Genomic DNA, 26681 nt, shown 5'->3' with positions numbered 1-26681 from the left:
ATCAATGCATTCAATATTACAGTTGCACAGACCGGCCCAGAAACAGACATATTCCTGTATTGATTTCAAAGGGCGAATTAATCTTGGTCGCTAATGGGGGATGTAGATGTGGAGGAGACAGGTCAGATAAGGATTTTCCAGCATTCAGACTATTGAGAGATGGATTGTGCAAGAGGGATTGGAAATCAATACTTCAAGGGCAGTCCCTATGTTTTCGGTAAAGACATGCATTCGGCAGGTTGTCGTCGGAGCGTCGGCTGATAAATGTACATTCCATTGTTTCTCTTTATTTTTGTAGTCACTCCAAAATCACGCTGGATCACAGCCTCGGCTCTCACATTCTTTCTGCGTCAGAAATCAGTAGTTGGAGAATCAGTGTCCTTAAAAAACTGTTTTTCTTCTTTCTTTTTTAATTTAATGAAGACTTTGAATTCATAAAGGTAAGCAGTGATGGGTGAGGATAACCAGAATATTTATTTTGGTCATTACAGCTGACAGATTACACATTTTAAGAACCTAGTTGATTTTTTTTTCTCCTTTTTTTTTCATTTTGGACCTCAAGTTACAAAAGAGTATTTGAATAAATCGCTTGAAGAACTTTTAAGATGGACGCGGGCTTTGTCCCGCCATGACATCACTAATGCCCCTCCTCTTGTATCTGCGCTCTGTCCAGGCCACTAAGGAGGTGATAGAGCGCGAGGCTCCAGGGATGTCTCTGGCGATGCTGATGGGATCCCTCAACGTCACACCACTAGGCATGCTCTCCAGGTCGGACGCACACCATCCCAGAATACATCATGGTTAATCGCTTTCTCCCTCCGTATTCATATGAAACCTTCCCCTGTGCATTTGCAGACCCGTGTGCGGTATCCGAGGGAAGACGCTCATCATCAACTTACCAGGAAGCAAGAAAGGCTCCCAGGTAGGAAACACTGCGAGGAGATGTAACAGCATCACCTTTCTCCGCTGGATGATGGGTTTCTGTGTAGAAAGTGGACACAAAACCCTCCTTTTTGGTTCTGGGATCATTTCAGATCCCTCTGCAGTTGCACCTCTTGTTACAAAATACCTGTTTCCACTAATATTTTAAAAAGCTAGGACAATTTGCTCTGTCATTAGTGCTGCAACTGGTGTAGCTGTGGCCTGTTTGCAAGGACGGGATTGGTTTAGCAATGTGCCAGCGACGTGACTGTCAAGTTATTCTCCCTTTGTGCAGCTTCCCCACTTGAAAAGGGAATCACATGAAGCTGGCTCCACTCAAAAGATGGACAATCCTTTCTTTCCTTTCCTTTCTGTTTATTTGGAGGTTTCAAGGATATTAGAAGTGCATCATTATTTAGGTGAAAACCTTTAAAAAGCAAAGAAAACCACAAGTTAACACAATTTGGTAAATCATGATCTCAATCAGCAGGAAAAAAAATGCTTTTCTTGCACTTTTAATATGATTAGTTACTGCATTTTTAAATTAAATGTAATTATTTAAGTGCATTTTAACAGTGTTCAATCAATTCTTTTCCCTTTATGCGAAGGTCATCTTCACTCTAGACTCGTCTGCATAAATGCATAAATTAATGGACATGCATGTCATTATCGGTTGTATGGATCGAGTGTGTCTGTGTGCGTTCATTTCAATGACTCATCGATTCTTTGTGTTTGTTGCTTCGTGGTACCTTTGTATGTGTTTTGATGCTTTTCTTTCCCTACAAAGGTAGAGATGCTGATTGCATGTGTGTGTTCTCGTGTGTTTATGGTAATGTAAACCTGTATGTGTGTGTGTGTGTGACCACTAACTGCTGTCTCCGCGTCCCCCTCCATCTGCCTCCCCTCCTCCGCCCTGCTGACCTGCACATCTGTCTCTGTCTTGTTACTCGCCCGCTTCTCCTGATCGATTTTAGTATTTCTTTTAATCAATTACGCCACCTCTCCCCCATCTGCTGCCATATTAGCGTCTCCCTCATCAACCCCCAGTTAAAGTTAACGGCACGAGCCGCCCGTCGCAGCCTTTTATGATGATGATCTAATGTCATAAAGACGGCGGTGAAGTCCGGCTGAGCCAGCCAGGCGAAGGGTCGGCGTGTTGACTGTGCTTCTTTTTCGATGCTTTATTTGTCTCTTTGGTCTAATTTCCACCGCAGATAAAACGTTTATCATGTGATGGTGATGGTGAACAATTCCATCAGAGTTATGTGTTTGACATATGCGCTGGTTGTTTGGATTCTGATGAGATCTTATACATGACGGTGGTGATTTTTCTAAATCTAGGAGATCTAAAAAAACATCATGGAACAGTTGAGTTTTTGCTTTCATGAATACATGTGAATACAGGAATCCTTGTGTGTTAAGAAATTACCCTCCTGTTACCCTCAAACATCTGTTATCATGGGGTCGATTTGACCCCAGCAATAAACCTTCAGAAAATGATTATAATCAAAATTATAATCAAAATTGTTACCCTGGTTTATGCTTCAGGTACTTCATGTTTCTTTGTTGACAACACAAATAACCCATTAAATAAACCATTTTTTTCTAAATGTGTCCAAAGTGCGTACAGGCCATTAAAAACATATCACGTTCTATGTTCCCCCATTAAATTAGGTAAAATCACTGAATATCAAGCCAAAAAATGATGCCAACCCTCTTTTTAGAGATGTTTAACATGGAATGGGGTCAAATTGACCCCAAGGATTACAGCAGGGTTAAATGAAAACACACGATTTTAAGTGGTACTCCAGCTATTTCTTATCGTCCTTTTATTACCTTTCAGGACGTACAAGAGACAGATTAAAACTGAATGGTCACATTGAAGCAGCAGGGGAAGAGACGTTCTGGCTTTTCGTTATGGGTCAAGCACTGCAAATACCGGATCCCACATTTCCCATCATGCAACTCTATAGGGCATTTAAACCTGCGCCAACTCCATAACACAGACTTTCTGTTAAAGAAACCTCAAGCCTGATCTGAAATCATCTCATTTAAACTAATTTCAAAAAATGTCAACCTTCAAAAAAAAAACTTTGTGTTGCAGTCTATAACGTTTAACTTTGATAAAATATTTCAAATGCTTTTCCGTGACATTTCTATTCATGCACGTCACATTTGGACCTGCAGCTGTAATATTGCTGCATTTCACATGAATTCCTCGCTGCAGCAATGATGTTTCTTCCCCGTGCTTATGATACATTTACCCGGGTTGCATTTGTCACCTGTCACAATTGTATTGCACTTCCTCGTGTGATGGTGACATCATCACCACGCATTTCAACTTTTGGTGATGATGCTTCCACCTGCGGTGATGATATTTCCCTGTGGGGAAGACATTTATACCTACTGCGAAGACATTTCTGGGACAGACGATGTTGTTGTTTTTTTTTAACTTACAGCAAAAACCACAGAACTGATTGCAAATTCACCCAGTGAGATATGATCAATGTGTTTTTGACAACATTTGTCAGGAACATATCCACAATGATTTGGGCCGGGACAATCGTGACCCGAAATGTCCACATCGTCCCACGCCTCCTTGTGACCCATTAAAAACAAAGTGATGGCTAGCTTAGAAGAGGTTAATCATCAAGTGTGGAAGACGTGTATGCTTCCCTGTCCATCACAATCTATGTATCTACTCATTCTGCATTGCTCCTTCTATCGTTGGTAACCATAGTGAAAAACAGGAAAAGGCTTCACTGAAGAGTTTCTTTTGCGGACAAAGGGGAGATAAATATATTTTGGCCTTCTAAATGGCTGGTCCACATTGTTAATATAAAAACGGTCCTCCAGATGTTGGGCTGCCCAGATGTGAGGGCTTCGAGGTCAGGACAACTTTACTGGCCTAGATACTGAAGTGTATCTCCCTGTTGTACTGGAGGGGGCCATTTCTTTCTCGTCTTTTTCCTCTCTCTCCTCACTCTTCTTCACTTCTTATGTCTGCTTCTCTCTTTTTGCTGCAGTTTCCTTTTTTTTGTGCAAATCTCTGTCTCTCTCTCTCTCTCTCTCTCTCCAACTCCGTCTCTCTTCACATCTCAAGATCTCATCCTCCCCGTCTCTCTCTCACTGTCTCTGTCTGTCATCCTCTCCCGTCATCTCCTGCAACCACTCTCTCTCAGAGCAACGGTGTCTTCCCCTCTTCCTCCATCCTTCTCTTCCTCTCTCTCTCTCTCTCTCTCTCTCTCTCTCTCTGTCTCTCTCTCTCTCTCTCGTTTGTGTTTCACATCCGCTGGCAATATATCCAGGGATCCTGCTCTTTAGTGTTCTTGACAGTTACTCTCCTCCAGGATAAAACAGAGAATAAGAGCAAAAAAAACACTCCTGACATACCTAAACAAAAAAAACAAAAAAATAATTCCCAGCATGCAATGAAAGCTTTTGACACCATCTTCACTCCTTTTGCCCGATCCTTTAGGACTTCATCTCCCAGTCCGAGGAGTCCCTCTGCTCTCCTTTTTTGTGCTTTTCATGCACTGTGGTGAAGGATGCCATTCCAGTCACGCATGAACGCATCCCAGTGTGGAATCTGTGGAATTTCAAATTCGGTCAAATTAAGGTTAACATCGTCATGTTTAATCCAGCCTGTGATATGCACACATTAAGCGGGACGCAGAGGGGAGCAGTTGCCCTGAAAGCCAGGTTTTGGTAGCCAGCGTAGATACCGTAAATTAATAATGCATCCTCTCAATGCTTAAAATACACAGGAAGATAAATAATTTCACAGATTAGCTCTTGTCTTGGGAGTGAGGAGAATGGAGCATTTAGCACAGCCGAGGAGCCCACAGGCACACCGACACCCAGAGAGACACTGGAGAGGGGGAGAGCACAAACTAGTTGAGATGTGGCCAGAAGGAGGCGCTGTGACCCGCTGAGGTTGAAGAGGAAATCTCTGCTTGGGATTCTACTGCCTCAAATCGGGTCACACTTGTCACATAGTGACATTTTGAAACAGACTTACTGTAGATTAGAGAAAAGGCACTTATTTCTCATTTTCCCTGTATTCGAGTTTAATTAATGAAGTGTTTCTCCTTCCATTTGATTTTTCTACGGTTGCTTTTTTCCTGTTGATGTAAAGTCAACACGTCCTCCATGTTTAGTTGTTGCTTTGATACATTCTGCATTTCCACAGCACTTAATACGTCATACTCAACAATCTGTTGCTATTTTCTCTCAAACCAAAATGTTTTTTTTACTCACGGTTTATTTCTGGTTCTTCAGTTCTACTTTACTACTGTTTGCACCAATGTTTCACATCAAAAGGCCTCCAGCTGCTCAAAAGGCATAAAATATCTTCTTTATGTTAAGCTTTTATTGTGAGTGACGCTCCCTTTTTTCCCCCCCGACTATCCCTGCTGAGCTGATGAAATCATCAGGTGTGATAGAGAAGCGTTTTCATGTGAAACAACTGCAGGAAGTGTTGAATTTCATTGACGGTAGTGCGACCCCGATGAAAACAAATGGCAACGCAAGAGACAAGAGATTTGAATTCATCAGTGAGAATGCTGACTGGTGATTATAACAGGAATCTTTGTTGTATTGACTGAATAAGTGCTGTGGAAATATACAGCGTGAAGAGTGTGACATGTGACGGGTAATAACACCCTCTTTTACTGGCCGTTATTTTGCTCACTTTGAAACCGACATTATTTCCACATTTGATCTACCCTTCCAGGAATGCTTCCAGTTCATCCTGCCGGCGCTGCCGCACGCCATCGACCTCCTGCGGGACGCGGTGGTGAAGGTGAAGGAGGCGGCGGACGAGCTTGAGGACCTGCCTTCGCCACCGCCGCCTCTCTCGCCGCCGCCCAACAGCTCGCCCTGCCGCCAGACGGAGGACAAGGGCGTGCAGTGCGAGGATGAGGACGAGGAGAAGAAAGACAGCGGCGTGGCGTCCACCGAGGACAGCTCCTCCTCCCACATCACCGCCGCATCCATCGCCGCCAAGGTACCTGGGCGGGGCGGAGAGGAGTGGGGAGGGTTTGCTGTCGTGGTTCTCATCTCTGGCTCCATCCAACATCTATGTTCATTCATGTCATTCATACAAGTGTCATGGTGCTGTTTGGCATTTTAACATTAATGCATTATCACCAAAAGTTAATGGTAAAGTTACTATCTGACAGAAGGCTGATGTACAGAACACAAAGGTCAACAGGCCCTGCTGTACTGTAGACCGGATGTTTGATCAGACTCAAATGAGATAAGTTGTAATGCTGTGGCGGATCAAGGGCGGCTCAAGGTCTGTCATGTTATTATAGCAGAGGTACACAATTATACTGAACATGACACGTTGATGTTTAAAGATGCTACAGGTAGCCTTTTTTTCTTTCAACCCATTCCTTAATAAAATGCTGGTGCTTCCTGCCGGGCTTGAATGTGGTCCAACAGCCTTCAAAAATCTATAATACTCCTTTTCAGCAACAGGAAGTACACAGTCAAACAGCTCAATGGCCTCTTCACCAGATGAGACAGTCCAGCCTCACAGATTCTACACTAATGTTTCTCATTCACTTATCAAGAAACATTTTTTAAAAGCGACCTCCATGGCTTCGTTCTTAAAATGGTCTTAAGAAGAAAAAAAATAGATAGAAAGATACTTTATTGATCCCAAAGGAAATTCAAGCAATGTATAAATGTATACATAAATTAAATACATTTTTTTTTTAAATGAATATACATTTTTTTGTCTGTTATATTTAAATATCTAAATAAAATAATCACAGTGATACAAATATCCTGTGAATCCAATGTTGGTAACGATTGTGGATTTGTTTGACCAGGGTTACGTTTAGGTTCAGGCTTAGGTTTAGGGTTAGGTTTAGGTTCAGGCTTAGGTTTAGGGTTAGGTTTAGGTTCAGGCTTAGGTTTAGGGTTAGGTTTAGGTTCAGGGTTACGGGGTTGGGGTGATGTTTTTAATCTAGGAGTAAGTAAAACGTCTTGAGTTGAAAAAGAGTTTGTCATGCGTCTGTGTATATCATATATCATGACCTTCGCATGTCTCTTCATACATCCGTGTGTGTGTGTGTGTGTGTAGGTGTGTGTGTAGGTGTGTGTGTGTGTGTGTGTGTGTGTGTGTGTGTGTGTCTGTCTATCATGTGTGCAGTTCCATCTCACCATATACTCATCATCCTATCCTGCCCTGACTGCAGCCCGGACCCTGCTTTGTGGCTCTGTTGTCAGGGTAACATCCCACTTCATTGTCCAGTCACAGAAAGTTGCTGGTAAGACTCCGCCCCCACCGATATCTCATTATTTGTCATATTTCATTCATCTGCATCAACCTGAGGCATTGATGCTGATATTTGTCCTCTGCTGGTTTTTGTGTGTATGTAGGTTTGTAGCGTCTTGAATATCAGTGTGCGTATCTTGTGGCCTCTCTGGATCTATGGTGCGGGTGTTGACATACAGGTGCGTTCTGTGTGTATGATCTCAGATCCCAGACTCCATTATCTCGCGGGGCGTGCAGGTGTTGCCCAGGGATACAGCCTCTCTCAGCACCACGCCCTCGGAGTCGCCCCGCGCCCAGGCCACGTCCCGCCTCTCGACCGCTTCCTGTCCCACACCCAAAGTGAGTTCACGTCAACATGCTCACACACGTAACATACATTTACACAAACTCAAACTGATTCATTTTAATTTTTTTTTTTTTTTAATTATGCAGCATTATCTAATTAAATATATGCTCATTTGCACACATTTCCAGACAAATTCAAATTTCTTTTCAGGTTCAAAAATCTTTTTTTATCATTCCATAAATCAGAAAATACTGGACAAAAATGTTTTGAGGAATAAAATATTTTATGAATGATATATGAACAAAATCAGACTATAGATTTGCATGAAACTGTAATGTTCAGCATATTTATGCGCTTCTAAAGATTTCTGGCTCAGACATTTTGAGTAAACAGCCTTTAAAAAATGAATTTAAAAATTCTAGGAGAACAGGTTAAAAACAAAGCAGTGGTGCTCAACCTGGTTACAAGATAAATCCCAATTTCTTTTAAATCTGTGAGAAAAATGAACATTGCTGCATAAAATGGTACAAGTAGGCATTTTATTGTGTTGTAATGGGACGATTACTCCAAAAGTCCTTACTCTAACACTTAAACACACACTCACACACACATATTTGCGCTTTTGTGTGTACATATATGGTTTATTGTGGCCTCACTGTTACACTCACAAGACAAAGATTTCAGATTGAATGAATTCATTATTTAATTTCAGTTATTTTGGGGGGGAGTTGAGAATGATCATACTGCTTTTTTTAAATACGTTTTTTTTTTTGTTGCATTTTGCGTGCTTGAAGTGTGTTTTCCATTCGTGTTTATGTCTGGATTTTACTTCAGGTTATCTAAAACAAAACAAGTGGTACATTTCTGCAACACCTGTTCACTCACCAACCCATCACACACGCACGGTGTTGACTGGCGTTCTCTCTCACTGTCTCGACTTGGCACAGTGTCTGTTCTGTGTGCGTTTCCCTGTGTTTTCTATGTAAAACCCCTGGTTTGGGAGTGTGAGTGTGTGCTTGTGTTTCTGGAGACAGCAGGTGGTGGTTCTAATGCTTGGATGCTTACGCCTACAGAATTACTCCTCAGGTTTAATTCAACACATTGCAATTTTTTTCACACTCAGCCTGCTTTGTCTGTCCCCCCTGCTTTAATGGGATACGTTAACATTTTTGTTCACTTATGTCCCTCTTTGTAGCGCTCGCTTTGTCGCCCGTATGCGCCACATGTTGACAGCTCTCAGGTCAGTTTGGGGCTGATGGTGCCAGTTGGTTATAATGAGGAGTGCTAACTCCTTTTTCTGTTCAAGTGACACAATTCCTGATGCAAGAGGCATCAGATTGCAATATGAAATGTCCAAGTATCCTTCTATGTTTTCACCGATCTCTCCTGCAGGTTTTCCAAAAACGTCGAAATGACGTCAACTCTCTCTCTCTCTCTCTCTCTCTCTCTCTCTCTCTCTCTCTCACTCTTTCACCTCATCTGTCACTGTCACGTCTCCATGTGTCTCCCGGACAGCAGGCAGGTGCTATGGGAATAGATGAGGGGTTGCCATGGGAACAGAGGGATGGGATGTTGATGGAGGAAGGAGGGCGGGTGCATAGGCGGGTCATGAGATAGAGGAAGCAGCCAAAGGAGATCTCTCTCTCTCTCCTCTCCTCTCCTCTCTCTCTCTCTCTAAAAAAAGTTTGTTGCTGCAGTCGACAGTTTACGACTGCATTGAAAATAGGAATATTGAACATAAAATGTCAATGTGGTTAATCATTTTTTAGTGAACTTATTATAGTATAATTCTTTTTAGGAATTATTCCCCTGGTGGTACTAGTAACTACAATAGAGTTACCGTATGACATTATTTAAGGGGGTTTAGCTCAGGAGGTAGAGCGGGTTGGCTGGCAACCGCAAGGTTGCCGGTTCGATCCCCGGCTCCTCCTAGCTGAGTGCCTGGTGTCCCTGAGCAAGACACCTCACCCTAATTGCTCCTGACGAGCTGGCTGTCGCCCTGCGTGGTTGACTCCGCCGTCGGTGTGTGAATGGGTGAATGTCAGTCATTACTGTAAAGCGCTTTGGATAAAAGGGTTATATAAATGAGGACCATTTATATACATATTATATCTCATTGACAAAATTGTGTTCCTTTTTGGTGCTCAGTCTCGATTCCATGATCTTGGACTCCTCCGTCTGTTATTTTGTCTTAGCTACTGATGTTTTGTTTTGTATTGCGAAATTAACATATTAGTTTGAAGTTTTAAATGGCAATAGCTTAGCAATATTGTCTGCTCTCCAGATCTTCAGTTCAGGATTTGATTTGCCACCAAAAAGTATCCTGAATTTTTCATGATTCATCCCCAAAAAAAATCCAAAATAAAATATGAATGGCAAACTAGAAAGCTTTTTGAGTGTGGCTCTGGCTCAGGCATGAACAGTGGCAGAATTGTTTTGCATTTGTTTCAACCTTTTTATATAATTTTTAGATTAAACATTGTGTTATAGTGATACTTCATGCAGGGAGTGCAGTTAATGAGTGTGGGCGCCATGGTAACGGACAGTTTGATGGAGTAGCAGTGGGGGGCGAGTGCAGGGTCAATGACCTGTGTTTGATTTTGTGCGAGACAGAGATGTATAAAAACTATGCTTTTGGTTTGATTCTCCAAATTTCCGAGTGCTTTCCGGCCACCTGGCCAACGTTCCCGAGCCAAAGCTCTGCCACTTTTTTCCCTCGACGCTGTGTGGTGATCACAGCAGGTGTTTCTGACCTCAGCATAGCTATAGAGTGTGTAGCTGTAAATAATTGGACAGTGGGGAGCGCCTCTGATGCAGTGAGGGATTCCTCTCCCATCAGCCCCCCTGATCTTGCCTCCAACATGCAAAATCAGACTCTTACCGTTCTCTCCGCCGAAGTCCTCCTCCATCAATGAGCATCGCCGGCCTGTCACAATCACACGCCATTCACACTAGTCAGCATTTGTGTGTGTCTGGACTTTGCGCGTGGTAGATAACAGACGAGTCGAGGGGCTATTCTAGGTACAGCTCTTAGCTTTTTTGAGATTCTGTCACAGGCTGTTTCCCAGCGACAAGCTGCCATATGTTCTTTGAAATTCCCACGTTGCGAGCGGGCTGCCGACAGTATGTACACAACGTCCCCGAAGCCGGAGCCGGAATGGCTCTGTTCAGTGGTGCGTTTCATGTGCCACTGTGGGGCTGTGTTCCGTTTCTGTGTTCGCTCTTGTTGGCAGCGCCGCGAGAGTAGAAGGTATGGAGTATAGGTCTTAATCTTGTCGACGCCAGGGCTGCTGCTGCTGATGCGGCGGCGGCGGCGTCTTCCACACAAGCGGGGGCCCGACACCACGGTTCACCGAGCAAAGAATGAGCACGGCAACGCCAGACGGGAACACGTGGAAATACGCACACAGGTTGTGCGGCGGCGCTGGAGATCAAGTAGCATTTGTCGAGTTACGGGGCTGTGTGTGTGTGTGTGTGTGTGTGTGTGTGTGTGTGTGTGTGTGTGTGTGTGTGTGTGTGTGTGTGTGTGTGTGTTAAAGCTCTGTAGTTTCTCGTAGGTTGTGCTTTAAAGCATGTAGCCTGTGACAGGAGACTGATGTCCAAACCAATCAGTCTGCAGAGCAACAACTGCGAATACATACACACACTTACAGTACATTTGGACACACAAAATCATCCTCAAGGGAGAAACACACACACACACACACACACACACACACACACACACACACACACACACACAGCCGACAGCCCTGACAAATGCAAGCAAATACAAAATGATTACAAACTGAGCAGCTCTGTAACCATTCATGTAACCAGATTTTCTTTCTCTGTCACCATGTCTCTTACTTGTGTGCACACACACACACACACACACTGACACGGGCGACTCACTCAGACACACACATGCACGAGATACAGGGAGGGTAGTTGTACGCTCCTGTGAGCATTTAGTACAGTTATGTAATGGTGAGTTTGGATTAATGAAGCATATGGGAGATCGAGCTTTGACTCAGAGGATGGTTGACAGTGTGTGTGTGTGTGTGTGTGTGTGTGTGTGTGTGTGTGTGTGTGTGTGTGTGTGTGTGTGTGTCACTAGAGATGGTTGAAATGTTTGATGTGCACTCGTTTGCTGAGACAAAACCACAAAAAATGCTCCTGCCTGGCTGCATATTTGTAAGATGTAGGATTATTTTCAAAACATAATACATTCTGGTTGCACTTTAAATGAATAGTCCAACATCGATACAGAGAAATGTTGCTTCTCATGTTTTTGTTCATATTAAATTGATAAAAAAAATAAGTTGACACAATAAGTTTGATTATTCACACATCCTATTGTTCGCCCCCGAAAACGAGATTATAGCAAAATTAAAATTAAAATCCTTTTGAAAGCAGTTGCACTTGTTGAATACCTTCCTTTTTGCCAGTTGACAATAAGTCAACAATAGACCATGCAAATGATGTTTTACTTCATTTTTAATGTGGAATAATAATGCCTCCCTAGCCCGACTGCTGCATCTGCTCTCCCGTTTTTTTCCATCAGAGCTCTCACCTTGATGCATCTGCAGGTGCAGCAGTATTTATACTCTGTGTATTGTATACTGTTCCAAACATCCCATCAACTTGACTGATATCGACATTTATTTTGATTAAAGTATTCAATGCTCTCGCTCCCCCTGTGATGCATTCACATAAACTCTTTCAGGCGCTGGCTGTGCACCTAGAGGACACTGCCTCACTCTGCATCGGTCTCCGTAGCGTTTCTTTTTGATGAATGGCTTGATGTATGGCTTCGGAGCCAAGGCCAAAGCATATGGAAATCAACTCATCCGTCACTGGAATGTGGGAAATGAATCACGGCGCAGTAGTGCAATTCAGCACACGCCACTTTCATGACCTTCACCGTGGACGTATTGCCATTCTGGTCACCGCCGCAAGTGAGACAAGAGCATGTTAAAAATGCACGCGTGTGCAAACAGGCACGCTCATTTATACATGAGGGCCAGAACTGGGATACAAACTGCTGGGAATTAAGAGCATTTTCAATCTGGTTAAAGTATTCGGAGCAGTGTAGCAATAAATCAATCAATCCTTTAATCAGGACACAGAAACGGTCCATAGCAAATTACAAAACATTGTAAAAATAGTACAAATACAATAAATCAATCAATAAATCAGTCAGAATTCCACAGTAAACAAAAAGTTCTTCTATAGTTTTGCTTGATAAAATACTGCCGTTTCCTTATTCCTTATTACTAAATTACTAGATTATGTGTGTGATCGCATCCCTTGCGGTCACAAGCACGAGCACGGTTGCTGAACTGTCCCTTGCAGGATTTCTCGCAGCAGTCATGTGATCGTTGTGATGTGTGAATTGCGCATGCTGTTTCGGCTCGAGGCCGATTCTGCACGCAGATCGCAGAATCATCACTTGCAAATGAGTAGTGACAGAGGATCATTGGCGAGGTGAAGCGATCTCGACAGAGGGAGATGAATGATTTACACCTCGGCTGTACGCGTAGGCAGCTCTCCGATGTAAAGTCGGCCATCTGTACTGTGACAGATCAATGATGTACGGCCTGTATGGCGGCTTCTCTTCCCCGCAGAACAATCCAGGAGACGTGACTCTGTACGGTCCAACACTATCAATGATATGTAGGTGTGTGTGTGTGTGTGTGTGTGTGTGTGTTGTAAGCCCCCTGTTCCTTCGGCCCTGGGTGTGTTGTGCTGCAGTGGCTGTGCGAATGTCCACTGGGTGCATGGCTCCGTGAGCTGCACTGTCAAAGACCTCTGCAGGGGATTGTTTATGTGCATGTGTGCGTGTGTGTGTGTGTGTGTGTGTGTGTGTGTGTGTGTGTGCGGTGTGTGTGTGTGTGTGTGTGTGTGTGTGTGTGTGTGTGTGTGTGTGTGTGTGTGTGTGTGTGTGCGTGTGTCTATTTCTGTCTGGGTGAGCGTATCCAGGAACTTGCACAAATCGCCAGTCCAGCACATTTTTTGTAATTTTTTTTTATGTGGAAACGCTCTCAATATTTGTTTTATTGTTGTTCTACTTGAATTGTAGTTTGCTGGCAAACTAAAGTGAGGGTTTCTTTTGGCCCTTGTTTCACCTCTGAGGCTATAGGGCTCCTGCCCTGCCCTCCTACTGGTGAATGATTGGAGGTGCAGCCTGACTCAGAGCTGGAAAATGTTTGTTTTTGTGGAAAATGAAATAATTGAATCTGTGTTTTTTAATTGATTTTCACTTAAAAGATGTTTGAGCATCATTCAGAGCCGTGGTAGTCAAGTGCAGAACTGCCCTTGTTCTATTTGAAGTAGAATATACAATATTTATCATGAAGTATAAGATCTGTTTTAACAAAAAACAAATGTGATTGTAGTAAATGCCATTAGTGTTTAAATAATACCACAATGAACATAATTTTATGCTGTAGTACCATTTGTTTTTGGAAAATCCCATATTGATGCATTGTGATTTATATACTGTAGATTAGGCTTGTTTGGCTTCTCCAAGATACAAATCAGAACAGATCTGGTTGGAGCGTCATGTGAGGCACCACCATCGTTAAAACAGAAAGTGAGGGAATATCTTCTGAAAGGATTGTTTTCATCCATCGGTAGAGTTCTACGTCGTAGAAAGTCTATGTCAAGGAGCACATCGGCTGTTCCTGGGGCTCCTACCACTAAGAATCCTACTCAGACACTTAACAGTTGTTCTTTCCTTCAGGTAAAGGCACACATGGTCGTCTTTTAGAAAGGACTGCTGATGCTGCGGGGTCTGAGAAAGGCAAACATTAACAGAATTTTCGTTCTCTGCCATCTTGTCTTTGTGTGTGCGTGTATTGCCCTGAGTGAGTGCGTGACTAGATGGCTTTGGTGGCCTGTTCAGACGAGGACATGGAGGCCTGGCGCAGTGTGACTCTCCAGCACTGTTTTACAGCCGGTGTCGTCATTCCTTACAGGTTTATTCTCCTGTGGGAACCATAGATAGGACTTGTTATATGCCTTTGTGTTCCACTGAAATTATTCACGTTTGGTTTTATCTGACAGTATTGACCGCGTGTGTGTGTGGCTGTTGGTGTGTGTGTGTGTGTGTGTGTGTGTGTGTGTGTGCAGCGAAGCAGCAGCACTACTAGATAATGTGTCCTTCTTCGGCGCAGTAAGCCTCATAAAAAGTGACTCCTCGTCTCCCGGCCTGCTGGAGGTGTGGGGGATTTATGATGGAGTGAGTGAGAAAGAAAAGGCGAAGGGAGAGAGAAGGAGAGAACAGAACAGAGAGTGGGAGGGAGTGAACGAACTAATGAGTTAGAGAGGACAAGGGACTGAAAGAGAGTGGGAGGTAGGTGGGGGGGGGGGGGGGGTCGGACGGATGGATGGATGGAATTGAAAATGAAGGAAACAAACACGGGAAACGGAGGACCGCTCGTCCCGCTTGGCCTGTACTGCATGGCTCTGTTTGTTTGCCATCTGTCCAGTGGCTCACCTCAGATCAGCCTCAGCCTGGGTGCTCCCCCCCCTCCCCCCCCCCCCCATGACTCATGTCATCTGAAATCTGTGAGAAAACGACAGAATGAGAGGCAGAGTGAGGAGGGAAGACGGCAGAAAGAGAAGTGATGGTCGGGAGGGAGGTGAGGGTGGGGGGGAGGTCACACTCCTGGGAAATGCACACACACGTAACCACACGTGCACGCACACGGACCTCCAGTCATGCGTGTATGATTTAGCGCAGCACCATATGAGCTGCGATATACCTCCTCCTCCTCCTCTTTCTCCTCCTCCTTATTGTCTCTTTGGCTGTCTTGCCGCTCTTTGGCTTCCCTATGCATCCTCCTCACTCCAGCCTTCCCCTTCTTATCTCTCTCTCTCTCTCTCTGTCGCCCGTCCTCTCTCTCTCTCCCACTTAGCGAGTGTGTAAAAGTGTGCGTGAGTGTGCGTGTCCTTGCGTGCATGTGCCGGGGAGCTCATTCTGCTCCGACTCCAGGCAGAAGATGGTAAGTAAATGTCTCTCCTCCTGCATATCTGAGAGAATGTTTACAGGTTTTTTTTTAATGTGTGTGTGTGTGTGTGTGTGTGTGTGTGTGTGTGTGTGTGTGTGTGTGTGTGTGTGTGTGTGTGTGTGTGTGCACAGAAGTAATTTGTGCGCCTGTTTACTAAGTGAAGGATTCTGTTTCATTAGCTGGGGGTGGATGCATTCCATGTACAGTGTGTGTGTGTGTGTGTGTGTGTGTGTGTGTGTGTGTGTGTGTGTGTGTGTGTGTGTGTGTGTGTGTGTGTGCACAGAAGTAATTTGTGCGCCTGTTTACTAAGTGAAGGATTCTGTTTCATTAGCTGGGGGTGGATGCATTCCGTGTACAGTGTGTGTGTGTGTTTTTGTAAATAGAAGGTGTGCTCTTGCATTCATATTTTGTACATGTGTGTGTGTGCCGATGGTGACGCCTGAAGGAGTTACGCTGTCAGGCTGAGTTGAGCGGGTGGAAGGCTGAGTGATGTGGCGATGAGACTGTTGACCAGCTTCAACTAGCTGAGGGGCTGAGGTTGATGAAGACGAGGGGGTTAGCTGATATCGTAGTGGTTTCTGCAGTGAGGGGGGGGGGGGGGGGGGGGGGGGTTACACGTTCATAAAAAGATAAATAAAGCAGGATGAGCAAGCAGGACTCAGTCAGTGTTTAAATCAAGAGAACACCTTCTTAGAAAGAGAAGCAACTCCGTCCACAGTCCCCTCTTCCTCATTTAGCAGGAGAGGAATCAGAAAGCCCCTTGATACCCACGCCTACTGCTGTTATCCCTTTTCCCTGGTGTTAACATGTGCTCCCCTACGGTCACTAACATCAGCGGCATAGCCGGGGGAGCTACTGTAAATAGGAAACGAAACGAGGGCAAAATGGACGAAGTGTGGAAGCAGCACCTCTAAAAAAAAAAAAAAAATCCATGATGGCTTTAAAGCAGCAGACGAGGAGACGCAGCAGGATATTGATGTGGAGATTCTCCCGATAGCTTAATGTCAGGTCGAGCGATGCATTTTGCATCTTTATCGATGCTAAGTTGCACACAGGTTCCCATGGCGGGAGAAGAATAGATCCACGCCGGGCTCGTTAATGCCTTTTGTGGCTGTTTGTGCTACAAAGTTGATAATTACTGCTGTTTTACACGAGACACCATAAATAGATGTAGATGATGTTAGGGCAGGTCAATGACACTTCTGAATGATATATTTGCTTTATAAGTGCATTTGGTGTACTGCTAACATCCCCTCCAAAGGTAACAAAATACACCTGCTGGCAGCTTTAAAACTTGTTCATGAACATGTCATTTAATGAGACATATTAGCTGAGTCTGATGTCTGTTACACGACATCGCATCATTTTTAGTTTTATGAATTAGATCAAGATGTCGAGATATAACGTGTTTATTAGTGAGCTTTGTGGATTTTCTTACTTTTATCTTTGTAAGATGTCTTTTCTTCACATTGACCATAAATAGTGGCAACAATATTCTCATATAAATCTCAGTAAAAAATCAAATAAACACATTTCAAAAAGTCTACTTTTCTGTTAAAAAAAAAAAAGGAAAATACATGAAACAACGTTCTGGCTTTGGAACAGTATGATATTGTTGTTAGGAAAATAAGACTCTAACACAAAATGACTTCACAAGGAGATTTTTGTAGCACACTACTCTTTCCCCATTTAGAAAAAATCTGCTTCGTCTGATCTTTATGTGGCCTGAGGGTGGAAGGAATATAAACATGCATGTCAAGCTGAAGCATATCGCATCCTCTCTGTTAACAAGACAACTTTCTTTACAGCTCTCAATAGAGCCGAATGGAAGCTTGATATTAATTTGGCTGCGAAGAACGATGGCTTGGTCATGGGAGGGGGGGGGATGTATCTTAATATGTGTGATGTATTGTTGCAGAGACCAGATGAAAGTAGCCAGGGCCTGAAAGAAGAGTGCTCTTTTGGCTCTGATTAATGTACAAGCATTCACCCCCATTTTGGCTCGTAGCACCAAGAGACCATTTGGGTCAAGTTGCTTTCGGCTTTCAAGTCAAGAACACTCTGGCTCAGTCCAGTGTGCTTTTTCATGTGTGTACTAATTGGGATTTTTTTATCACGAATATAAATACCGCAGATACCTACAAGCACAGTATTTGAATCAGCGAGACTTGTACTTATATACATGCTGCCTTATGAACATGCATCAGTGTGTGATATCATATTTGTCTCGAGTTACTCACGCCCACTGACTCGGAGAGTTTGCCTCAAGGGCGACGAGAGAGAATGGAAAGAGTACAAGAGAGCTTTGAAATAGTGAGACAGGCAAGCAGACAGACAGATGGACGGACAGGAAATGAAAGGCAGTAAGAGAAATGGAGGAGACCAGTCTGACCAGCTGTACTGAGCGGGGGGGGGGGACCTGTCAAAGCAGCTGTGTTAGCTCTCAGTCTCCAACGCACTCAATAGGTCATTCATTTCTAATTGACGTAGACGAGAAGAGGTCCGTAGGAGGAGCAGCAATAGATGATCAGGGTTGGACAGTACAACGCGCAGCACATGCTTCTGGTCACCGTGGTTACTGGTTGTTTCACCATTCTTTCCCTCCTTTATTTATTCAGAGAGCGATCAAGTTTTTTTTCTTTTTTCGAGGAACTTGCTATTCGTAAGCACAAAACTTCAAATCAGCTTAAAGCGCCGACAGCACACAAGTATAATTTGACAGCAAAACACGGCGACTCCTCAGATTTCCTGCACGGTCAGCGTGTCATTCAAAAGATGTTTTATGCTGATCAAACTCAATATAATTCGGTTTAGATGTGAGGACGTGTAATGTAATAACAGGTGACTGAGAGTGTGTTACGTTTGGGTTTCCTTTGTTTATGTGACAAAACTCGTCAATCTATATATACATATACTTCAATATGAAATTTGGAGGATGTCCATATCCAGAATAATGCAAACACATGAATGACATTGGCTTGGACGTAGTGCATGACTTCCACCAGTAAACGAACAGCATAATGGTTCTAATTAATAAACAAAACCCCAGCTCCAGATCTCCTATGAAAGCTGGTTTTATGTCCATCCGAATTTAGTGAAATCTGTGGAATTCCTGAGGAACAGACAGAAACATAATCTCCTTCCACCCTCATTAGTCTAGGTAATAAAAGTCTTCATGTGCCTTTTGGCGGAGCCATTGTCCTACGAAATGCCTTACCACAGCATGAATGAAAATGCTCCAATCATGGCTGACCCCAGTGGAGCAGTAATAGGTGATTTTGGGTGATGGGAATACATTTCATTGCATTTTCCCGGGATCATTTTATTTCCTGTGTGATTTCTGGTTTATTCCAGTTGATCTGGATTTCAGGGACCGTCAAAACCATTGGGAAATAGGAATTTGCAGTCAATGTTTGACCTGACATGGTATTAAATACTACTTTTAAAACTTGAAAAATGAATTCAGTGGCATATTTGAAGGCATGTGACGTGTTGCCACTTCTGAAGGAATCAGAAATAAGTGCTTGTTACAAAATGATACATTAATCGGGATGTGAAGCACACATTTAATTGTTTACCTGTATGCATGTTACACATGGCACATATGGGATGGAATCGTGGCAAGCAGTCATTCAAACATCTGTGAAAGAGCTCAGTAGGGAAAAACTCCTCCCATTCGGCTGATTCTCTAGAACTCTAAAAGCTTTGATGCGCTGGTATAAACGTGGAATATTATTAGATATTAGGTCTTGTGAATATAAACACACATTTAAGTTTTACTTGACAAGATGAAGAATTGACACTGTTCAAAGTGATGTGATGTTTCCTGGGAAACCTGTTCTCCTATTGTTCTGACCTGACCTGTCCTGTCCTGTCCTGTCCTGATCTGTCCCGACCTGTCCTGTCCTGTCCTGACCTATCCTGTCCTGTCCTGTCCTGACCTGTCCTGTCCTGTCCTGTCCTGAACTGACCTGACCTGTCCTGTCCTGTCCTGTCCTGACCTGTCCTGTCCTGTCCTGACCTTTCCTGACCTGTCCTGTCCCATCCTGACCTGACCTGTTTCGTCCTGTCCTGTCCTGACCTTTCCAGACCTGTTTCGTCCTGTCCTCTCCTGTCCTGTCCTGTCCTGATCTGTCCCGACCTGTCTTGTCCTGTCCTGTCCTGTCCTGTCCTGACCTGTCCTGTCCTGTCCTGTCCTGTCCTGACCTGTCCTGTCCTGTCCTGAACTGACCTGACCTGTCCTGTCCTGTCCTGACCTGTCCTGTCCTGTCCTGACCTGTCCTGACCTGTCCTGTCCCATCCTGACCTGACCTGTTTCGTCCTGTCCTGTCCTGACCTTTCCAGACCTGTTTCGTCCTGTCCTGTCCTGATTTGTCCTGTCCTGCCCTGTCCAGTCCTGTCCCGACCTGTTTCGTCCTGTCCTGTCCTGATTTGTCCTGTCCTGTCCTGACCTGTTTCGTCCTGTCCTGCCCTGTCCAGTCCTGTCCTGTCATGACCTGTTTCGTCCTGTCCTGTCCTGTCCTGTCCTGTCATGACCTGTTTCGTCCTGTCCTGTCCTGTCCTGTCCTGTCCTGTCCTGTCATGCCCTTTGCTGCCTTGGCCCACCCGAGACAGTCACACAGAGACCGGTCACGCAGAAGTCCTCCTGAAAGACAGAGGGCGCTGTCTGCTTCCTCCGTCAGTCTCTGTGTGCCTCTGTCCCCCTGCTGAACCCGGCTTTGGCTCCGTTAACCCTCTTCTCTTCTCCCCTCCTCTCTCTCTCGCGGCACCAGGCGCGGCTCCCCTCCTGTTCATCCACCCTAAGCATTGCTGAGGTACTCCTGCATGTGTTCTAATGCATCATTACAGCCGTCATCATGGCATCGGATTCTTCTCCCTCCCCCCTCTGCAATCGCACTCCTTACTTCCTGCCCTTTCCCTGTGTGTGAGTGTGTGTGTGTGTGTGTGTGTGTGTGTGTGTGTGTGTGTGTGTGTGTGTGTGTGTGTGTGTGTGTGTGCAGTCCTGCCTGCTGCTCTTCTGCTGCCCACAATCCTTTCCGTTCCTCCTCTCTGTCTTTTTTTGTTTTTTTTTGTTTTGGTGTGTGTGGATGTGGTCTTGTTATTGTTTTTCCTTCTAATTTTTGTCTCGTAGTAAAAATGTTTGTGTTGCCTTCACTCACGTAACCGTATCTAACCCTCGCCTTGTCTCCACACTCTCACACCCTCCAGAAGAAACAAACCTCCATCACTTGGCATCTTCCTCAACTGTGTTGTAACCTCAGAACTGAAGTTGCAAGATGCTTGAATTATGTATTTCAATGAAAGCGATACTGCTTGCACAAACAAAAGTGTGTACGCTCCTCAATTCCTTTAAAAGGGCCTCTCTCAATTACACACACACACACACACACAGCATCTTGTAAATGTGCTGTAAGCCCTTCCAGCTCTCCTGCGCTTGTTACTCTGGTCAGGACCCGCTGACTCTGATCTGTAAGATATAAAGATGTGGCCTCAGTGCAAGGGCATGGAAGAGTGCTGACTCGTGCCCAATGCGATAGCCGAATCCATTAATTACCTGTAATTGCACAGTAATGAAATCTAGAAAAGAGTTTGGAGACGGACGTAAAAAAATATTGTCCATCTCGGTGGTGGGAGGTAGTGTTCAGTTAATCTTATTTCTATCACATATCTTTTCAGATAATCTGTCTCCCTTAGATAGAAAATAAAATAGAAAATATGCTCAACTGTAATGTAATTACTGTCCTGGGTTGACCAACCGATTACATTACTGTAGCAGCAATACTCGTCATGTGTTTTAGAGGCAGTATTTTTAGCACTTTTTAGTTTTTCACGACCGCTATAGTTAAAGCACTGGATTACTAAATACTGAATGTTTGAGATAATTTAGAAATTAATTTATTGTTTAAGCTGATGGCTTGCCCAGATAAGTATCGTAGTTCAATAAAGTCCTTCATAATTGGGATTTTATTCAAATTTAGTTACACTTTTTTAATCACCGCTTTAATATATTTTTGTAGAATTTGTGTTTCTTTTATGGTTTTTATTGATATTTGTTGAATGTCCAGTAATATTTATTGTTTTAAATGTACTTTATTTGCTGTTTGTTTTTGACATTTATTTTAATTTTGAACTGTAAAATGTGCTGCTGTCTATCTCTTGGTCACAGTCCTTTAATAACCCAATTATAATTACCTTATTTTTGTCAGAAAACGCATATCAGCCTATATATTGTATAGCTAATTTACTTTCAAAAATTGATATCAGGCCTAAAAATCTAGTATTGGTCAGGCTGTTTTTCAGTGCTATTGCATGTATTTATTTAACTTCTAGACGTAGTTAATTGCAAAAAGCTCGAAGCATCAGCTCTTCCCAGCCTGCTGGTCACGGTTTCCCAGACAGAGGCCTTGGGTGTGGCCAGGGCTCAAGCACTCGATGGGTCCACGTTTAACAGACGCTCATAGAGAAACGCGTCCACAGTCGCAGTGCTCTGCTGTTGTCAAATCCACTGAACTGGTTCTGTTCTTCATCCATCTTTGGTTTTTGTTGGTGGTTAGTGTTTTCCAGTTGTTTGCTACATCTTTTTATTTGAACACTTCCGAGTGTGTGTCAGGTTAGTACTGGCTTAGTTCTGGTGTGTGTGTGTGTGTGTGTGTGTGTGTGTGTGTGTGTGTGTGTGTGTGTGTGTGTGTGTGTGTGTGTGTGTGTGTGTGTGTGTGTGTGTGTGTGTGTGTTTGTGTAGCTAATGAGTACTGTGTGAGTGACTGTGTTTTAAAAGCGCCACTAACTGACATGTTGTGTGAGTGCATGTCTGTTGCCTGCACCTGTGTGAGAGCGTGCGTGGCATGAAGGTGAGTGACTATCCTGTGGCTTCCCCCAGGCCTCACGGAGAGAATTCAGGGCTCACCTGGATGAGGTCATCACGCTCAAGTCAAGGTACTCTACCTTGGACCAGGTAAACCCGCTAACCTTCTACCGAGCTCTTATCCACCGGCATGCAGGCCACTGGCATCCCACACACCTCACCACACTAGTGACACGCACCAACACACACACGTGCGCAGGCAGGGAATCATCTGAGGAGGAACTCGAACTATCCCTTTAACAGTTTAGACAATATAGCATGTAGCACTGGAGCAGGTGAAACCCGGTCTTATTTTTAGTTTATTATGTCTTTGCTGATAGTCCAAGAATAACCAATATAATACACACAATATGTGGTTGCTTGTGTTAAGCTGTATAGGAGTTATAGGAGAAGCAAAAGTTTTAAAAAAAAATCCAGCAAAGTGAAGATGTCACAGTGCCAAAGATCCAAGCAAGGTGATAGAAGTAGACCCCATTTACATGCAGTATGTGATCTGTGTCTGTATAAAGATATGGAGGAAAAATACAGTTTTGTTGAGGTAACAGGAATACTCATTTACGCTCGTCCTAAATGCAGAGGCGAGCGATTCAATATCATTTTCCATATACAGATTGCATGTTAATACCGGGTGTAAATGGGGTCTTAGTCTTGGTTTTTGCAAACACAAACACACATTTTACACTTCCCCATATGAATACAGGGGGAGGTGTGTATTGCGCAGTTCCCTCAGAGATAGGGTTAGTGTTGGTGATACACATGGCAATATGGCGGATGGAAAAAAAAAACGAAGATAAACAGGTGATTCAATGAAAAATCCATAGGGTAAATAAGCAGTTGAGTTGGGCAGTGTTTCCACTCAGAGTCGTGCTAGAAGTTGCCCCGCGTATCACCTTTTCAGTGGTCAGCAACATCGCTCCCCATTGCCTCTCTCTCAGGATCTCCACCAGCACTCATTCTCTCTCATTCATCACCCATCCAGTCATTTGATGTCATTTGTGTATCGGTGGCTGGTGTTTTTTGTTTTTGCAGTGTGTGTGTGTGTTTGTGTGAGCGTGGCTTTGTGTATGGATCTGGTCTGAATTTGAGTGCATGTGTGTCCGGATTAACAGATGATCCATGGGGCGGCAATCAGGAAGCCCAGGAGAAGCAAACAGTGCTCCGCAATCAGTGGAGAGAGTAGAGGCCTTCGCTTAAACACGCTTCCTCAACCACTGTGTCAGTTGTTCTCTTTCCATCGGTTGTCCCCCCCCCACCCCCCCACCCCCGGCTCTTGCATCCACTCTCCAGGGAGGAGGACTTGGATTTCCACAGTAGCATTATGTCCTGCCCTCTACCACTCTGTCGCCATCACTCCACCGTTTTGTCCTCTGCTCCATCCCTCTGCCTGTCTTGCCCCGTCCCGTGGGGCGAGCCGGTGGAAGCTGCTTCAAACGAGCCTCCCTGTCACAGCCCTCTCCCCCTCAGGGCGGACGGATAAATCTTCCCCCTTTTTTTTGCATAATATGTCTTGACAGCTCCTTTTGTTTTGTGCTGAGCTCAGCACCGCAGCGGTTACATCCCATCATTTCCTGATGTGTCTCCTCAGCCAGCTGGTTATTGGCCCCATCGATCCCCCTCGATCCCCCCCCCACACACACACGCTCCCCTCCTGGATGGCTCACAGCCCCCCGGAGCCGCTTGTATCCCTGACCTGGCCACGCTCGCTATTCTGTGTCCGTAGACACGACCGCCGCCGCACGCTCCCCAGCCCATTGCTCTTCCTGGCAGATCTCCATGACAACCCGTCGGGCTGTTTCCGTGGCGACAACAGGGTTGGCAAGTAGAGTGATTAGTGTTTCTGGCATGGAGGCCACAGGTTTTAAAAATGTTATTTCTGTGTGTGTGTGTGTGTGTGTGTGTGTGTGAATCTGCATGCAGCATACTGCAGTGTGACGAGTGAAGGTGTCAGACACGTTCACACAGATTCACAGATTGTGTGTGTGTGTGTGTGCGTGTGCGTGTGTGTGTAAACATTTGCATCCCTCATTTGAGCTCATTATCTCAATTGGTCAGTCTCACCACTAACAGGGGGATTTCAGTGGATCTTAGATGAGAAACGAGTGTGAAAGGGTTTGATAGTCTGCTTTTTTTTGCCCTCACCCCCAGCCCCCCCCCCCCCCCCCCCCCCCCTACTGTACACCCAACAGTGCCTCATTCTGCTTCTGCAGTCATTCCGCCACAAAACCTCCTCTCTTCCTAACACACACCCTAGCTTTTCCACTGTGTTCATCTCCATATGCAAACTGTCTCCCCCCATGGCCCTCTGATGGTATGATCTTTCTTCTACTTAGCTTATTTTTTTTTTTTTGCCACAGCGAGGTCTTGTTTTCCACCCGTGTCAGTTTTAGCGTCATCACTCCACACCGCATCAAGGTTTCTAGCTGTTTCTTAGTCAACGGTGACTACATATTTACTGCCTTAACCATAGATGCAGGAGAGAGAGAGACTAATGCTACATCACTGTAGAGGATATGATGTGAAAACTGGAGTTTGTGATTCTTGTGGTTTGTCTGTGTGTTTAAAGAGACGAGCTAGCCAGTGAGATTCTGATGTAATTGTTCTGCGTTAATTGTGTCTTCTTTTTTTATTATAGATGTCTTTTGCAGTTCTGTTTTTTTAAGCAAGGCACACGTACGAAAAAAAACATGTCCTAGCTGTCGATCGTTAGTCTTCATATGTGCTTTTCAATGTCTGCAAGTTTGATCTGTGTCTTGCTGTAGCTGTATTTAGCTCCCTTAATCCCCACCTTTGTCTTTTTTCTGTCTCTTTTTTTTCATCATACCTCTCCCTCTCTCCATATATATGAGGGCTGTGCAGTTGTGGCACAAATCTCCTAGCAACGATATAGCTGGTGCCATCATGGAGGTCTAGAAAATAGCATGGATTAAAAAAAAAAGAAATCTTAAATCAGAAAGAATAATTAAGCTAAATGAATCAATTGCATATTTTTTTTATCAATATCATAATCATACACATATACTCATCATACACATAAACATACACAGCTTAGAATTAGCGTTTGCAGGCTGAAAGTAATGGTTGCAGTACATTTCTATTAATAGTGCTACTTTTACAGTATCATGTTAGATATAACTTTCAAGTAAAACAATAAGGCTGGCATTATTCAATGTTTTTTCTTGTTGGAAATAAATCTAAGGGGAAAAAATGGTTTATTTACGTACTTCTTCTTAAAACACGTTGTCAGAGTTATTGAAAAATGTGATCAACAAGGTGTAAATAATCAACAAATTCAAATTTGTCAGGGACTATTTTCAGCTGTGGATTAATACACATCCTGTTCCAGCAGCAGGATGGTTTATGTGGGATTGACAAGGAATAAACAGTTCATGGTAGGGAAAAAAAACATGTCAGGGATGGTGAGGCAATACTTTTATTATAAGAAAATAATAGAATATCGCCAGTCTTATTGTTTAAGAGGTCGGCTACCAGGAAACATCACAAAAATAAACCGCTAAAACAGAATTTTATTTTTTGTGAAAGTCTTATTCAGCTGTTCATCCTTTCCAGGAGCTCATAGGGCCTCCGGTATGGCTGCGGCATGGTGCATTATGCCACCTGAAAGCCCACATGCGCTTTCTTTTCTCTCTTTTTTCTTTTTCTTTCTATCTCACTCCTCCTCTTTGCTGCTCCCTTCTCCTGCTAGGGTTGCTTGTAGTAGTGGATGCCTGTCTGTCTGTCTGTCTGTCTGTCTGTCTTGTCTGTCTGTCTGTCTGTCTGTCTGTCTGTAGTGTTGTGGTTGCCGGGACAGATGCACTGATGCCTGTGATTCGATGCTTTATCTCCACTAGCTCCAGTGTAGGTTGGAGGGGCTTAAAGATGATCGCAGGAGGACCTTCAGCTCTCGAGTAACTATCCCGCCCCCCCCCCCCTTACCCCCTCCTTGCCTTTCCCTCACCCTCCTCCGAGGAGCGCGCAAAACAAACGCCCCGCTCTGTGTCCCCCCCTCCCCCCCAATCCCACCCACCCTACCCCTTTCCCTCCTCGCTTGCCTCGCTATCTCTTTGGCTCTCGCTCTCTTTCTCTGTGTGTCTCTCTATCTGTCTTTTGCCGCTGGTCTCTTTTCTGGTCCTCAATCTGTCGCTCACTCTCGTCACTCTGTCTCACTCCTTCTCTGTCCGGTCTGTCAGGAGTCTTCCTCTCTCCGTCTCCCACGCACAAATTTTCTGTCTCCTGTTGTCCACTTTCTCTGTCTGTCTGTCTCTCTCTCTTCCTCCATCTGTCCGCCCGTCTGTCTGTCTGTCTCTTGTTTCTGTCTCTCCGGTTAAC

General features: G+C 44.3%; 1 protein-coding gene across 6 annotated transcripts in view; it reads left to right on the top strand.

Moving 5' to 3' along the window:
- Positions 1 to 26681, top strand: part of gphnb (gephyrin b) — a 74042-nt gene that overhangs the window by 30993 nt on the left and 16368 nt on the right. For 2 of the 6 annotated variants that reach the window (XM_084030149.1, XM_084030144.1), the window contains exons 5-11: positions 674 to 768; positions 856 to 922; positions 5657 to 5929; positions 7415 to 7549; positions 20266 to 20307; positions 22371 to 22445; positions 26204 to 26260. In XM_084030149.1, coding sequence (XP_083886275.1) covers positions 674 to 768; positions 856 to 922; positions 5657 to 5929; positions 7415 to 7549; positions 20266 to 20307; positions 22371 to 22445; positions 26204 to 26260 — 744 coding nt within the window. The remainder of the gene's footprint in view (positions 1 to 673; positions 769 to 855; positions 923 to 5656; positions 5930 to 7414; positions 7550 to 20265; positions 20308 to 22370; positions 22446 to 26203; positions 26261 to 26681) is intronic. The other 4 variants (XM_084030145.1, XM_084030146.1, XM_084030147.1 and 1 more) reach the window with 4 other exon arrangements.

The sequence above is a fragment of the Eutrigla gurnardus genome (assembly GCF_963514095.1).
Source record: "Eutrigla gurnardus genome assembly, chromosome: 16".
NCBI lineage: Eukaryota > Metazoa > Chordata > Actinopteri > Perciformes > Triglidae > Eutrigla > Eutrigla gurnardus.
The sequence above is the reverse complement of the archived record's forward strand: the minus strand, read 5'-3'. Positions and strand labels throughout refer to the sequence as shown.